This window comes from Triturus cristatus, chromosome 7 (genome assembly GCF_964204655.1).
Source record: "Triturus cristatus chromosome 7, aTriCri1.1, whole genome shotgun sequence".
Lineage (NCBI taxonomy): Eukaryota > Metazoa > Chordata > Amphibia > Caudata > Salamandridae > Triturus > Triturus cristatus.
The window spans coordinates 1,689,405,675-1,689,420,923 of NC_140590.1; the positions used below are offsets into that span (position 1 = coordinate 1,689,405,675).

Consider the following 15,249-nt stretch of genomic DNA (forward strand, 5'->3'; position numbering starts at 1 on the left):
GGCCTGGCTAGGTTTCGGAAGCTGGGCCCGGTGCTGGAGCTCCGTCCCAGGGTGCGGCTCCGTCCCGGGGTGCGGGAGCCCCCTGTCTTGCAAGCCAGCTGAGGGTCCGTGCGCTGGGGACAGGGGGCCACCGGGGCCTGGGGAGGCTCTCCCCGGCCTGGCTAGGGTCCGGAAGCTGGGCCCCGTGCTGGAGCTCCGTCCCAGGGTGCGGCTCCGTCCCAGAGTGCGGGAGCCCCCTGGTCCTGCAAGCCAGCCGAGGGTACGGGCGCTGGGGAAGGGGGTCCACCGGGGCCCGGGGAGGCTCTCCCCGGCCTGGCTAGGGTTCGGAAGCTGGGCCCGGTGCTGGAGCTCCGTCCCAGGGTGCGGCTCCGTCCTGGGGTGCGGGAGCCCCCTGTCCCGCAAGCCAGCTGAGGGTCCAGCCGCAGGGGAAGGGTATCCACCGGGGCCAGGGGAGGCTCTCCCCAGCCTGGCTAGGGTTCGGAACCTGGGCCCGGACCCGGGGCTTGTGCTCCGTCCCAGTGTCCCAGGGTGCGGGAGCCCCCCGTCCTGCAAGCCAGCCGAGGTTCCAGCCGCTGGGGAAGGGTGTCCACCGGGGCCCGGGGAGGCTCTCCCCAGCCTGGCTAGGGTTCGGAAGCTGGGCCCAGACCCGGGGCTTGTGCTCCGTCCCAGTGTTCCAGGGTGCGGGAGCCCCCATCCTGTAAGCCAGCCGAGGGTCCGTGCGCTGGGGAAGGGTGTCCACCGTGGCCCGGGGAGGTTCTCCCCGGCCTGGCTAGGGTTCGGAAGTTGGGCCCGGACCCAGGGCTTGTGCTCCTTCCCAGTGTCCCAGGGTGCGGACGCCCCCCGTCCTGCAAGCCAGCCGAGGGTCCAGCCGCTGGGGAAGGGTGTCCACCGGGGCCCGGGGAGGCTCTCCCCAGCCTGGCTAGTGTTCGGAGGCTGGGCCCGGACCCGGGGCTTGTGCTCCGTCACAGTGTCCCATGGTGCAGGAGCCCCCCGTCCTGCAAGCCAGCCGAGGGTCCGTGCGCTGGGGAAAGGGTGTCCTCCGGGGCCCAGGGAGGCTCTCCCCGGCCTGGCTAGGGTTCTGAAGCTGGGACCGAGCCCGGGGCTCGTGCTCAGTCCGGCAGGGCCCGGGGTGCGGGAGCCCCCCGTCCTGCAAGCCAGCCGAGGGTCCGGGCGCTGGAGACAGGGGTCCACCAGGGCCAGGGGAGGCTCTCCCCAGCCTGGCTAGGGTTCGGAGGCTGGGCCCGGACCCGGGGCTTGTGCTCCGTCACAGTGTCCCATGGTGCAGGAGCCCCCCGTCCTGCAAGCCAGCCGAGGGTCCGTGCGCTGGGGAAAGGGTGTCCTCCGGGGCCCAGGGAGGCTCTCCCCGGCCTGGCTAGGGTTCTGAAGCTGGGACCAGGCCCGGGGCTCGTGCTCCGTCCGGCAGGGCCCGGGGTGTGGGAGCCCCCCGTCCTGCAAGCCAGCCGAGGGTCCGGGCGCTGGAGACAGGGGTCCACCGGGGCCCGGGGAGGCTCTCCCCGGCCTGGCTGCTTTCAGAAGCAAGGACCGGGCCGGTGAGCCGGGGTGGCTGGCTTTATCTGCTACGCTGGCGGAACGGAATTTTCCGCCCACCCCTACTCTCTAGCCTACATATGGTACAAGATTTCTTTATGTCTGCCTATTCCCCTAATTTGCCAAGTTGCCTCTCTTCCATTAACTCCTGAGCATCTGCTCTCTTGCCACACTTCAGTGGCAGTCTCTTCTTCCACGCCTCTCCTTCACCTGCCCATTTATTTTCCTCGCAACGTTTGCATATCTTCTCTGCACTTAGCAGTAATGAGGGCTTTCAGTTATACAGCGTCTGCTCATTATTCGCCTTTCATGCACCTAGAGTCTTGATCTTTACCAGGGTTCTCTAAAGTTGGTCTTGGAGGACCGGGTCCATGCCAGAGTTTAAGATAACTACATTTATCTAAATGGGGATATGCTGAAAATCTGGCATGGATCCGGCCCTACAGGACCAACTTTGTAGAACCCTGATCTTTACTCTTTTTTCCTTTCATAAAAATAACCTATATTCTTCGACCCTGCTCTTGTCTAATGAAACACAGGCCTTAAAAGTGTATCCTACCTCTCACCCCGTGTGTTCATCTTCTGCTTATGTTGACATCTATTCTGTTTGTATGTTCCACTGCTTACTGTCTATAGAGAGAAACAGTGCTTTCCCCAGATGTTTGGTTAAAATTGAACTCTATCGCTTGCATCCCCTTCCCCTCCTAACCCTTCACCTACCTCCAGGAGCTAACCACGAGATGTCTGCAAGACAGCTATGTATTTTATTGTTTTCAGTGCTTACCTTGTAAAATAGTAGATATAGGGTCCCAACCCTTTTATTAGGTCTCCAACGCCAGTGCTACCAAATGCTGTGGTTGTGGAATATTAAGGCTGCCTAGTCTTGAATCCAACACATGCCGCTTTCTTCCTCCACCCTACACCTCCTGTCTTTTTATCTCATTCTTGCAGGTTATTTTCACCCCTACTTTCTGCTCTTGTCACTGCTTTCCATCTTTATGTTCCTTATTCTTTTTTCATTGTCTGTGTGTTTTTCTCACTTGCTATGGGCCAAAATCTGATGATTAAGATAAGTTCCGGTGCCCAAAATTACGTGACACCTGCAAGCCCCAGCACCAATTAAGCACCGGTTTCCCTTTATACCCATCAGCTCTCATGTTCAAGGCCTGTGCAACAGGTTATCCAAGTGGTCTTCAAGCTTTTCAGTGTGGTGTCTACCCTCATATAATATAATATGGATGGGCTCCCCAAATGGCTTAAAAACAGGGCTTAATTTGAGCCGGTAGTTTCCGGTGCTCAGCACCGGCACTTGATTGTCAACACTGGAGCTTGCAACAGTCTGCCACAAAGTGGTGCTGTCTGGCTAATTTAGAGATGACTGCAACAGCAGTTCATTAATAATTCAATATAAATTTAAAAATTACTATCACCTGCCGCCCAAGCCATTCTTACAGCTTTCGGGTCTGAAATAGTCTGAACTGTCATACTTGTAGGAGTGCAATACTATCATTGGCAGCGCTGGCAGGGGCAATGTGTGGTGCAGGCTATAATGGCCCCCTGACGAGAGCCCTGGCACTTCATTTTTTTAAAATATAAATTAAGCACGGTTTAAAAATACTGTCATGAATTGGTAAATAAAGCAAGCTGGCTTGCCAATAGGGAACATTATAGAGGGGTTATCTTCCAAGAAAGGTAGATCGAAAACTGATATTCTGTGATGCTTTCTGTTTATCACAACACACGTATGCAAAGCAAGCAAGTCCAACATTTCATTTGAGATTGAGGCTAAGACTAAGTCAAAGAGGTCTAGAACCAGACTATCATGGCCTAAAATCCTCTGCCAAAAATATTGTTCCCAAAATATTGTTTACAAAACTATCGCCCCGTTGAAGTTAATAATGGAAAATATACATCCAATGGAGTTATATTACTGAAATCTAGGTCTTGATATTTATCTTAGCAATATTTTAGTTCTGACTTTTAATTATTTAAAGAAAAAACACGTGTAATATATTCTGTGTTCATTTTTTCCTACAATAAATCCAATATGTCAAATTAGGAAAATAATGTGAGCAAAGGAGCCAAAATGTTGAAGAGACTCCAGAGGACAGGGTTGTATATATACTTATCGACTGTAACACATTGACAATTTAAAAATATCACCTGATTACTTCAGTTCTGTCCAGTTTCCCTTTTGAAAAGCATAACCAAGCGCATTGGTGAAATGCTAAAGCAGTTTAGCCAATATTTGGAAATGTGTTAAAAAATTGGAGCAAATAGTATTTTACAGCCCTGGCTAAAAATCCATATGTGTCCAATGCGGTTCTACAATACGCTAATGGATATGGCTCCAAAACTGTATCTATCAGGAGTATCATTTATCCAGGAAAAATCATCATGCGTCAGAAAAGTATTTGCTGCAAAAAGAAATAATGATTTAATGGAATGAGAATTCCATTTGGCTTAAACGCACTGTTGTAACTAACAGCTAAGCAATGTCTTATTTTAAACTTGAGTTAAGGTAAACTAGTGAGTGATATGAGAACATGTTTCTTTGTTTCCCCTGATGTACTATCATGTGTATAGAACCCAGCTCTGCTTTCCTTTGACTTGTACCACCTACCCCCAGCGAGAACACACCTCTGATCAAAGGTCTCACTGATGCAGCAATTGAGAGAAAGCTGGGACCCCTCTCTTACCTTTCACCAATCCCAGATTTGTTTATCAGCTCGAAGCTTGTCTGGTGTCCCCATGGAGTTATTAAATACCAGTCTTAAGTCTTCTTGTAAATGGGAAGAAGTAACTTCAGTCAACTTCCTGGCCAGAGTCTTATGTTCTTGGCATCTCTTTGCACCACTAATCTATCCTGTTCCATTGTGAAAACCATATATTCCCCATGTATAAGGAAGATCCTATTTGGTCCCTTTGTCATGATGTCTCCACTGCAGATACCAAGAGCTTCTGACCGTGGCAAGTACGGAAATGGTTTGTAACTCTGGCTTGAGCCTTCATTCATTTCATTCTTCTCTGCCTCTCTGTTAATCCCCACCATTCTTTTTTAGGTCTCGCGTGGCGTGGCAGCGCATGTGCTGCTCGCCTCGCGAGATTTATTGTTGACAAGGACTTTCAGAAGAGGGCTTTAAGCTCTGCCCCTCATTTCCATTGGCTGGCGTCACCGTTTATGCTAAACGGTGGCCTGACATTGGAAAGGAGGGTTTTCTGTAGATGCCCTTTCGCCTCCGAGCCGGACTCGGTGGCCTGCTTTGCGTCTGTCGCAAAGCACTTTCTTATCTTTATGGGGCCATGTGTTTCTTATTTGAAACACATGGCCCCATAAAGACAAGAGATCGATGCTTCTTCCAGAAGCGTTCCTTCTCTGAAAGGCAGGGAGCCTCGGATGAATAGCTCCTTGTGACACGGTAGTTGTGGCAACGAGTCGGTAATTTACACACGTCAGCCAGCACTCTCCGTGGCCGTCTCTGCCATTTCTATGTACAAATTTAGCAACCTTTTCCTGATACAGGCTGTAATTTGAAACTAATTACTGAGCCTGGCAAATGATGATCTTGTGGTCACATGCTGTGTGCAGCCCAAACACTACAACGACGCTTTCCAGTCACATCTCAGCTTTGGATAGTTCAACCAGACTTCCGTGTTTGTTTGTTTGTGCGTTTGTGTTTTGTGCTTTTTTTTCCTTCTGGCACTTGTAGTTTGCCTTTTTCCATTACAAATGCACACCAGGTGGTGCCAGAATACATAGAGATGAGAGGTAGCGCGAGGACTGCCGTAGTCTCTAACACAGGGCGCCTCGAAGCCTGCTGCGCCCAAAAAGAATTAATTGAGGAACATGGCTGACGAGCGGCTTATGTCACGTTTGCCATGTGCAGCCAGTATGGCTCCCTAACCAGCACTTTTCTTTCACTTTGTTCAATTTTTGATGCTTTTAATAAGCAGCGCGGCATGCGCTCGGTTACCCGTTTTTGTGGGGGGAGAGGGTGGGGAGCTTGCTCATGAAAAACACATACAATATTTATGGCTACATGCATCAGAGCAGCCAGTAATGGTACACACAGACATCCATTGAACCCCCAAAACAGACACCAACCTGGGAATGCACTATGTAGGGGTCACCGGGTCTCTCCCTTCCTCGTGAACATTCGCCCCCTGTACAAAGCGCACAATGTGGAGAGCTGAGTTTGGCACTATGCAAATAAGCATAACACGGGGGATAGTCGGAATACTGCGAGTCCGAGCCAACCTGCTCTACTCAGCTTCTCATCTTCCCAAGTGTGAAATACTCCTACAAGAGAGGGAAACGTGCATACCTTATCCCGCCAGTCGGGATGAGGGTACCGCCAAAGGGTTAATCACCTCACCTCCCTCTGTCCAACAGGAAACCACCCAGAACGAAGGACGATCGGGCGAATGGGAACGAAGGATCGTGCCGGAAGAGGCGGGACAACCGGCATTTAGGCGTCTGACGATAGAGGAAGGGGCGGACCAGGGGAGGAACCCCGAAGACGCTGAACTTCATGTGTACGGGACTGGACATCGGCCGGGATCTCCAGGAAGTCAGAGGATTGAGGACGCTGCGCAACCAGACGAAAACGATGAAGACGTGGACTCCTGGTGCGAGGATTGGTGGACGCCCTCGGAGGACGCTGGAAGGCCGCCGCAACTCCGGAGAGTTGCGGCAGAAGTGGTGAGTGCGAGAACAAGGGAGAGAGGGGGGGAAGACCTGAAACGGGAGCACGTCAGAGACCCTGTGTAGCACGATACCCACAACATCCCTAGTCACCTTCATCCTTCTTTTTTTTTGGTTTTGGTGTTTACTGATCTATACCTGGGGCACGAATCTGTGGGGCCGTGTGACAGTGCAACACACCCCGTCCTAGTATTTTTTTTCCCCCGGCATACCTAATTGAGGAACGAGTGTATATGGCCACATTGAAATCCGAGGAAAGCAGTAAAAGGAGGGTGCAGTCCCTATCACGACGCTCACTCTAAGGAAACGGGAGCCCTCTTCTCTTTGAGTTATAAGAGAGGAAAGTCCATCTCTATCATCTTTCTTTTTGTTTTGGTTTCCCCTATATCCTTCTCCACGTCGGGTGTGGTGACGGGAATCTCAGTGGAGATGAAGCAGAACCTTGACCGCTTCTTTTCTTTTTTCTCCTTATTTTGAGATACTCCGGGAAGGCAGCCCCAAGACTCCAAGGACAAGAAGTAAACGGGCAGAAGACGTCCTAGAGCACAAGCCATCTAACCACCTCAGCCATAAACTAGCCTATTTTGCTTTCACCACCTATCTTTTTTATAATAAAAATTCACCATTCAACCACCACTGCGGCCTCCGAGTTTCTATTTCTGCCCATCCCTCCGACACCAAGGTTGGTACAAATGAAGTACCAGTACGAGGGGTCACAATAACACCACTTCTGCACCTAAAAGCAGTTCTGTGTGTAGCGTCTGCTTTGGCGCGGTATCCATATTGCTTTAAGAGTCAATCAAGCAACAGGGCTCTCTTAAATACCAGACCGAGGGTCTTGCTAGTGTTGAACCAAGAGCCCAACCACCACATAACCACTGCAAGCTAACAGCAGTACCTCAGCGCCGTGAGGCAGTGGCTGTGAAGTTCGAGCGCTTTGTAAAACTACCAAACGATGCACAAGTAAATCAAAGGGGAGCAGCCGTGCGTGTGGTCCTGCAGTTAATATAGTCAATAGATGCTTGTCCGATACTTAGCTTAAATAAAAAATGAAAACGGTGGTATTATTAGCACCAGAAAAGCAGCAAAACAAGCTCTCGGCAAGTATTCCAGAGTATGGTGTATACTATACACCTTCCTTGGCGGCCCGCGGACCTTGCAGACATAGTGCCTGTGCCCTGTGCTTGTCAGCGAACACCGCCGGTTACAGCAGCACGGAGCTGTGAGGCCGGGCGATTCTTTTAAAGGCCATTTACTTGTTAATGAGGCTTTGTTGTATTTCACCTCTTCTTAGCGCCCCTGCATCTCCCCTCTGATTGAGTGGAGATGCAGGGGCGCTAAGAAGAGGTGAAATACAACAAAGTCTCATTAACAAGTGAATGGTCTTTAAAAGACCTGTGAAGTACTTGGGTGCTGCGACCGTGTGCGTTCCCTGGAAGCCGTCTCAGCGCAGGGTGAGGTGACAGAGGACAGCAGGGTGAGGTGATGGAGGGCAGCAGGGAGTGAGAGCAGGGGGTGAGGTGACAGCGGGAGGAAGACAGAGTGCGACAGAGGGAGGAAGAGGGAGGGAGAGAGAGGGAGAGGAGGAAGACAGGGAGAGGAGGAAGACAGGGAGAGGAGGAAGACAGGGAGAGGGGGGAAGACAGGGAGAGAGAGAGGGAGACAGAGGGAGGGGGAGGGAGGGAGGGAGAGGGAGGGAGACGGAGGGAGAACGGAGGAGGGAGGGAGGGAGACAGAGTGAGAGATAGATAGATAGAGAGGGCGGGAGACAGAGAGATAGATAGATAGATAGATAGATAGATAGATAGATAGATAGATAGATAGATAGATAGATAGATAGATAGATAGATAGATAGATAGATAGATAGATAGATAGATAGAGAGAGGGCGGGAGACAGAGTGAGAGATAGATAGATAGATAGATAGAGAGGGCGGGAGACAGAGTGATAGATAGATAGATAGATAGATAGATAGATAGATAGATAGATAGATAGATAGATAGATAGATAGATAGATAGATAGATAGAGCGGGAGACAGAGTGAGAGATAGATAGATAGATAGATAGATAGATAGATAGATAGATAGATAGATAGATAGATAGATAGATAGATAGATAGATAGATAGATAGATAGATAGATAGGGCGGGAGACAGAGTGATAGATAGATAGATAGATAGATAGATAGATAGATAGATAGATAGATAGATAGATAGATAGATAGATAGATAGATAGATAGATAGATAGATAGATAGATAGATAGATAGATAGATAGATAGATAGAGAGGGCGGGAGACAGAGTGATAGATAGATAGATAGATAGATAGATAGATAGATAGATAGATAGATAGATAGATAGATAGATAGATAGATAGATAGATAGATAGATAGATAGATAGATAGATAGATAGATAGATAGATAGATAGATAGATAGATAGAGAGGGCGGGAGACAGAGTGAGAGATAGATAGATAGATAGATAGAGAGGGCGGGAGACAGAGTGAGAGATAGATAGATAGATAGATAGATAGAGAGGGCGGGAGACAGAGTGAGAGATAGATAGATAGATAGATAGATAGATAGATAGATAGATAGATAGATAGATAGATAGATAGATAGATAGATAGATAGATAGATAGAGAGGGCGGGAGACAGAGTGATAGATAGATAGATAGATAGATAGATAGATAGATAGATAGATAGATAGATAGATAGATAGATAGATAGATAGATAGATATGTGTGCATACCGGGTCTGGTGGCTCAGTGGATGAAGGCGTCTGCTGCAGTGGCCTGTGTTCAACCTCATGGTCATAGTTTTTTTTTGCTCTAGCCCCGCCCCCTCCCCCACTGGCCCCGCCCCCACCGGTGCGGCCCTCAGCCAGAAACCACACTGTAAATTTGGCCCCCAAGAGAAAGTTTGTGAGTACCCATGGTGTATAGTCAAAAACAGCACAGTTAATATATCTGTCAGTTTTACCTAAGCCAGACCTGTTTATCAGCGGCAGAATTATTCCCTGATATCACAATGGCCAACATATTTACACGAAGGTGCTAATACTCTCTTTTACACTCGATGGTTAACTTGTTTGCAAGCCCGCTCTTTTTGGGGAGATAAAAGGTGTAGCCACGCATGGGAAAGCTAGCTCAGAATCACACACTGCGGGCAGGTGTGAGAGCTAGGATTCAGGTGCCAGGCAAGGTTCCTGACACCACAAGCAAGAATACGCACCACCACCCTGCTGCATCTGCCATAACAATCTTCTAGTTGGATTTGTTCTAAAGCTTCCATCTCCCTTCCCTCTTTGCTCCCAATCCTCCCCCTCGCCTGTCTGCCCCTGTGGTGCGTTTCTCCCCTTCACACCAGGTGCTCCATTTCATGTTCTTCTCTTTCTCTTTGCTTCCATCCAAGGTGCTGTGAACTCCGCAAAACACTAACACAAAAAACATAAAGAAAGATGTTATACCCGTCTTACTTATTTCCGCTTCCTTTATCTCTCTCCTTAAGCTTTGTTTTTCTTGTTATCTACACATTCTGTTCCTTTCACTCCCTTGGCACAGGCACAGGCTCTCTACCCGAAAGAAAAGTCTTGCAGCAGCAGCCATAACGTGGAAGAGATGATATGCCGGGGCCCTGCGTGGATTCAGAGGCAGCCCAGAGGACAGTGGGCGTCGATAAAGGGGTAGACTCTTACCTCTCACACCCGTGGCCAGCCGCCTGTCCTGAGCGTTGTGCAAATCACGCACAACAGCTGTTTGAGGAGCAGGAACAGGCCGGTCCAGCCGTGGAAGAGGGTCGGCTGTCTTCTGCAGTTCAGAAGCGCTGTCAAGTTGTGTGCAGGGAGATAGTTGGGTGGCTTGTCAGTCTCTCGCACTGGCCTAAATTCTGAAGGAGCTGACCTAGCGGAGCCTGATCTGATTGCTCAGTAGACTAATGTTTCACCGTAGTGGCCTGTGTTCCACCTAATGGTCACAGGTTCAAATCCCAGTGGGACCACTCAGCCTTTCATCCTCCTGAGGTCGATAAAATGAGTACCCTTATGTTGGGTAACAATAAGCATCTGTTATTCAGCACCAAGATACCCTTGGGTGTGCATGCGTTTACAAGTACACCTTCTCTCCATCTCTCGCACTGAGAAAATATGTGTTTTTAAATTGCTTAATCCGCACAGTGTTATTTAAAGCACTGAGACCCAATCCGGATGTGCCCTGCACGTAAAGTTGCCAAGTCCAGTGCCATGGAGTTTTTTTTTCTTTTTAACAAATCATTGCGTTTATGTGCGTAGGTTAATTTGAAAAGAACTCAAATTAAAAGTCCCACAGTGCATGTAGTTGTTAAGCGAATCCCAAGGATCGGAGCAGTGCGTCATCGATGGCATTGAATCATTGTGTAACCTTGTATATGTATGTATGTGTGTTCTTATATAGCGCTCGACTTACCCTTGGGCATCTCAGCGCTTGCATTGGGAACCCGTCCTGGTTTTTCCCTGTGAGATAACCCGTACTGGGCATCCCCAAGGTGAAAGCCAGGCATCCCGCCGCAGGGGGGAGCCGTTGTGGAGATTAAGCAAGCTGCATAGTGTGAACTCGTGCTTAGAGTGGGCACCAAAGCGAGAATTATCGAGTCCGTGGACAATGGGGCTCCGGACCCTGCCGCGTCGGAATCGAACCCTGGTCCCGGGTCTGCCCTCTGCTTCAGGGTATGCCTCCTTTAACCAGTGAGCTACACTTCTACACTTCTTATATCAAGCCCCAGGGAGTTGTGTTAATTTTACTGGCTGAGAAACGGTGAGGAAACAACTATTAATTTGTCCCGTTACTCTACTTTTTACTGTCCTTTTTATCTGAACTCACCCCAAACTACCCCTTTTACGGGGTTCGAGTGTCACTACTTCATAGCTGGAGCGGGAAGACAACAGTTTGCTTCCAGAGACGCTGGTCACATCCTTTAGTACGCACCCTTGGGGTCAAACACCTCTGACCCTCCCCCACCCCATCATTATTTACGGCTTGTAGCCGCCATACCCCCAGTCCCCACTCTAGTTTTCCCCCCAGCCTGCGTCACGTGGCCAAACAAATGCCTGACTCAAACCAACACACGGACGTGAACGGTAACTGCCTGCGCTGGCCTAAGGTCTTAAGACATGTAGCACCAGAGACAAACTGGCAAGTAGGAGGAAATGTCCAGAACGTGAAATGCGGTGATCGCTGTTTATAGTTTGTTGCATTTTAATCACAATTTTATTAAATACTCGAAGACTAAAGTAACACAAGGAAAATGAAAGCAAAATGGGTGCTATATCTATTCAATTCAGAACAGAGGAGTTGCCTCATAAAACGCCAGAATAGAAAGAACAAGCATTTGCAATACAACAGGTCTCGCATTTGCGAGAGTTTGAGCTATTGGCATTCTAAATGTTAATGCCTTTTATTTATGTGTTTTAAAAACCTGCAAGCAGAGTGTTGTCACACTCTTTGTACTTGTAGTCGTTACTTACGAGAAGCAAGGCTGGCAGTAACTGCGCCCCTTTTACTGCCAGCCTTGCTTCTCATAAGCAAGGACTATAAGTACAAATTGTGTGGTTACACACCGCTTGCAGGTTTTCAAAACACATAAATAAAAGGCATTGTCATTTACAATGGCAATAGCTCAAACTCTCGCAAAAGCAAGACCTATTGCATTGCAAATGCTTGTTTATGTGTGTACTGTATTGTGCCTTGCTTTCATGGCGTTCTCTATGTCTCTGCACCGCTATGAAGGAATCTGTGCGCTCCACACCAAACCACGCGTGCTTTGGAACTTGTAAGTCACTGGCCAATTTCGACAGGCTGCACTTACCGAAATTGACCACGCGAATACTGCAGGCGGTGAGGTGATTGTACAACACATTTTAACTCTGTTTAAAATTCTAATTGCGTTTGCATGCATCACCGCTGTTGTAATATATTAATCTGACATACTGAACTGCGCCTTCCACCCTAGACATTCAACCCACAATCTTCCAGATTATGCACCCCACATTACAATATCTGCACCCCACATCTATACCTCACACTCTGAGCCCAATTTCCATAGCTTCTTAAGTAACTCAACATGTCAACCTGCACCCCGTCTATATACCTCACTTACCAGTCCAGACATTATACCTCGCCCTACATACAGCTCTACAGTAGACTCTAGACTGGTTTATACGTGGCTCAGTATCAGTATGCCACCCTTATACCTCACAGTACACTCACCCTATAACTGGGAGTCCGCAGCCCACCTTTACATTTCATCCTGTTTCCACCCTACAGTGCAGCCAGTCTACATCTCACAAGGTACTTTTCAACTTTACATTTAATCCTGTATCCACCCTACAGTGCAGCCAGTCTACACCTTACAGGTTACCTTTCACCTTTACAACTCACACTACAGGCCAGCCGATACCTCACAGTGTGTCACATGTAAGACCCGGTTCTAAGCCTTCAACTAGCATCCAGCCAGCCCCCATTCAGTATCCCTTATCTGTGCCCGACTCCCCATGCCACGTGTACAAGCTGCACGGCACCCCAGTCTAAACCACACTCTGTACCTCACTCCCCATCCCATCTCTGTAACTCTGTCCCCATCCCACCTCACTCCCCATCCCACCCTACCTCTGTACATCACTGCCCACCCCCACCCTACCTCTACCCCAGTCCCCATCCTACCCTACCTCTGTACCTCACTCCCATCCCACCTCTGATCCTCATTCCCCATCCCACCCTACCAGTAACTCACTCCCCATCCCACCCTCCCTCATTTCCCCTCCCACCCTACCCCTGTACCTCACTCTGTAATCCACATAAAGGCGAGCTCAGTGCCCCAGCCTTGAACCTGGCAGTCCAGCCCCCTGTAATATGTGGTAATGTATTTAGGTGTTTTACTTTTAGGAATGTTGGTTGTAGAATTCTTATTGTTCGAATGTTGGTAGTTGGCTCATTGTAGAACCTGCATTGAAGCTGTAAGCAGGAGGTTGTGGGTTCTGTTCTCCTAATAAACATATTTTTATAACCTCGTTTTTGGATTCCTTCGTTAAAACCACACTACATCGCCCCCCCCCCCCTCCACGGCACAGAATGCCCCTACACTGGTGCCCCAGGGACAGAGGCAGGCCCGGCCTCCGCAGCCTGGGGCCTCCTGTGAGGCGGGCAAAGGCAGACCGGTTCTGTTGTCACAGGTGCGAGCCCCCTTGTAGGGGACCTGCCAGCACACCCTGCAGCCCCATGCACGGCCTCTCACCAACCCCCTGCCAAGAGCTTGGCTGCCAACCTGACAACGCCGTGCCTACAACCTCGATAAGCGTTTTATTTGTCTTTAATTCAGCACCAGCGCTGCCCCACAACCTACACGACGGTAGAATGTAAATACCCCCCGAGCTCAAGCGCTCGCCATGACGTTTCCGTTTGGCTTTTTCTGCCGTGACCTCGCCTGCTAAAAGGTTTCTTTTCTTTATGGGGCCATGTGTTTGGCCCCATAAAGATAAGAAACCTTTTGCAGTAGAAGGAATGCAGGCGAGGCCGTACAAATGGGACGGCTCAAAAAGCCAAGCGAAAACATCACCAGCACCTCTTTCCCAATGGCTGGCCGCCGTTTACCATAAACGGTGACGCCGGCCAATGGGAAAGAGGGGCGGGGCTTAATGCCCCTTACTGAAAATACCCTGTTAACAATAAATCTCGCCAGAGAGACTGCACACGCGTGCAGCCTTACGCTAGCGAGACCTAAAAAACAGTGATATGCTGATGAGAGAAGTTTTTGGCTGGTGCAAGTGATACATAGTTGGTCTTGAATGAATACGAAGTCACAAATAGATTTCTGGGTGAGCAGCAACAAACGAGGTATGTTTTAATGCTAGAGAAAGTCTTTAAACAGCCCTAAATAGTACATCAATAGTTTTGATATATCGCGGCTCATGGAAATATTCACACTCAATTTTAATATTTTGCTTCGTTTAGAAAACATACTTTTTAAAATCTGGTATGCCATCTCCATTCATGTTCAGTATTCAAGTTTAATGGAAAAGTTTACTTGTTTATCCAGTCTTACTATTTACTGCATTACTTATATTGGTAGAATACCAGTTTTTGCATGTGTGACAAAGGCCATGCTGAAAACACGTCTGCTGGCTCCATCGTGACCTGCAGTGAAAGGGGAAAGTAACTCGAATGAAGGGCAGGACACAAGTCCTAAACAAGCATTGAAAATGCAATAGGTCTCGCCTTTGATTAAGTTAAAGCCATTTGCTTTGCTAATGGTATTGTATAGCAAAGCAAATGGCTTTAACTTAATCAAAGGCGAGTCCTATTGCATTTTTAATGCTTTCTTTCTTATGCCTCTCTACACCTTAAATGCTCTCCCATCACACCCTGACTTTTGACTCCCTCCCCTGCAGCGCCGGGATTGGCCGGACGGGCACCATCATTGTGATTGACATGCTGATGGATATGATCAACACCACAGGTAACTGGCATGTTTCTGCCTATAATCAGACTGCATCAGGAGTTGAGCAGCTCATCAGTCCTAGTGTGCTGCTTAACCCTTTTGAAAGAACCGTTTCAGCTCTGTGTTTTCAGCTCTGTTTGCTTTTCTTAAAGCAGTTTTCAATGCAGTGGCATAGGCCAGTGTAAATTCGAAATTGTGCAGCATTATCAGTAAAAATGTATTGTGCTTTGAGGCTTACACTGACATAGCATTTAACTTAAGACCAATATTTCATACTTAAGTGACAAGGGACTCATAATGTTCTCTTAAACTGCTTCTTCCGTTATTCTCCATAGTAACTCAGGGGGTTGAGCACCTGCTACAAAGATAAGAAAGTAACATACTGTTTATCGTTTCAGAAGTCAATTAAATGACTACCATTGACTTATTTAATAACAATGCATGTTATTTAGTGCCAAAATAGACAACTTAATGAACTGTGTGCGCTATATAAATGATCAGTACAGACCTGCAGTGTGTACTTTGTGTGCA

The 15,249-nt window shown here is 48.5% G+C and overlaps 1 protein-coding gene across 4 annotated transcripts in view; it reads left to right on the top strand.

Annotated features, from left to right (window-relative positions):
* LOC146812759 (tyrosine-protein phosphatase non-receptor type 6-like) overlaps window positions 1–15,249 on the top strand; it is a 370,963-nt gene that overhangs the window by 311,117 nt on the left and 44,597 nt on the right. For 3 of the 4 annotated variants that reach the window (XM_085619857.1, XM_085619859.1, XM_085619858.1), the window contains one exon: window positions 14,669–14,736. In XM_085619857.1, coding sequence (XP_085475983.1) covers window positions 14,669–14,736 — 68 coding nt within the window. Of the gene's footprint in view, window positions 1–6,731; window positions 6,853–14,668; window positions 14,737–15,249 lie in introns of those variants that run through there. The other variant, XM_085619860.1, reaches the window with a different exon arrangement.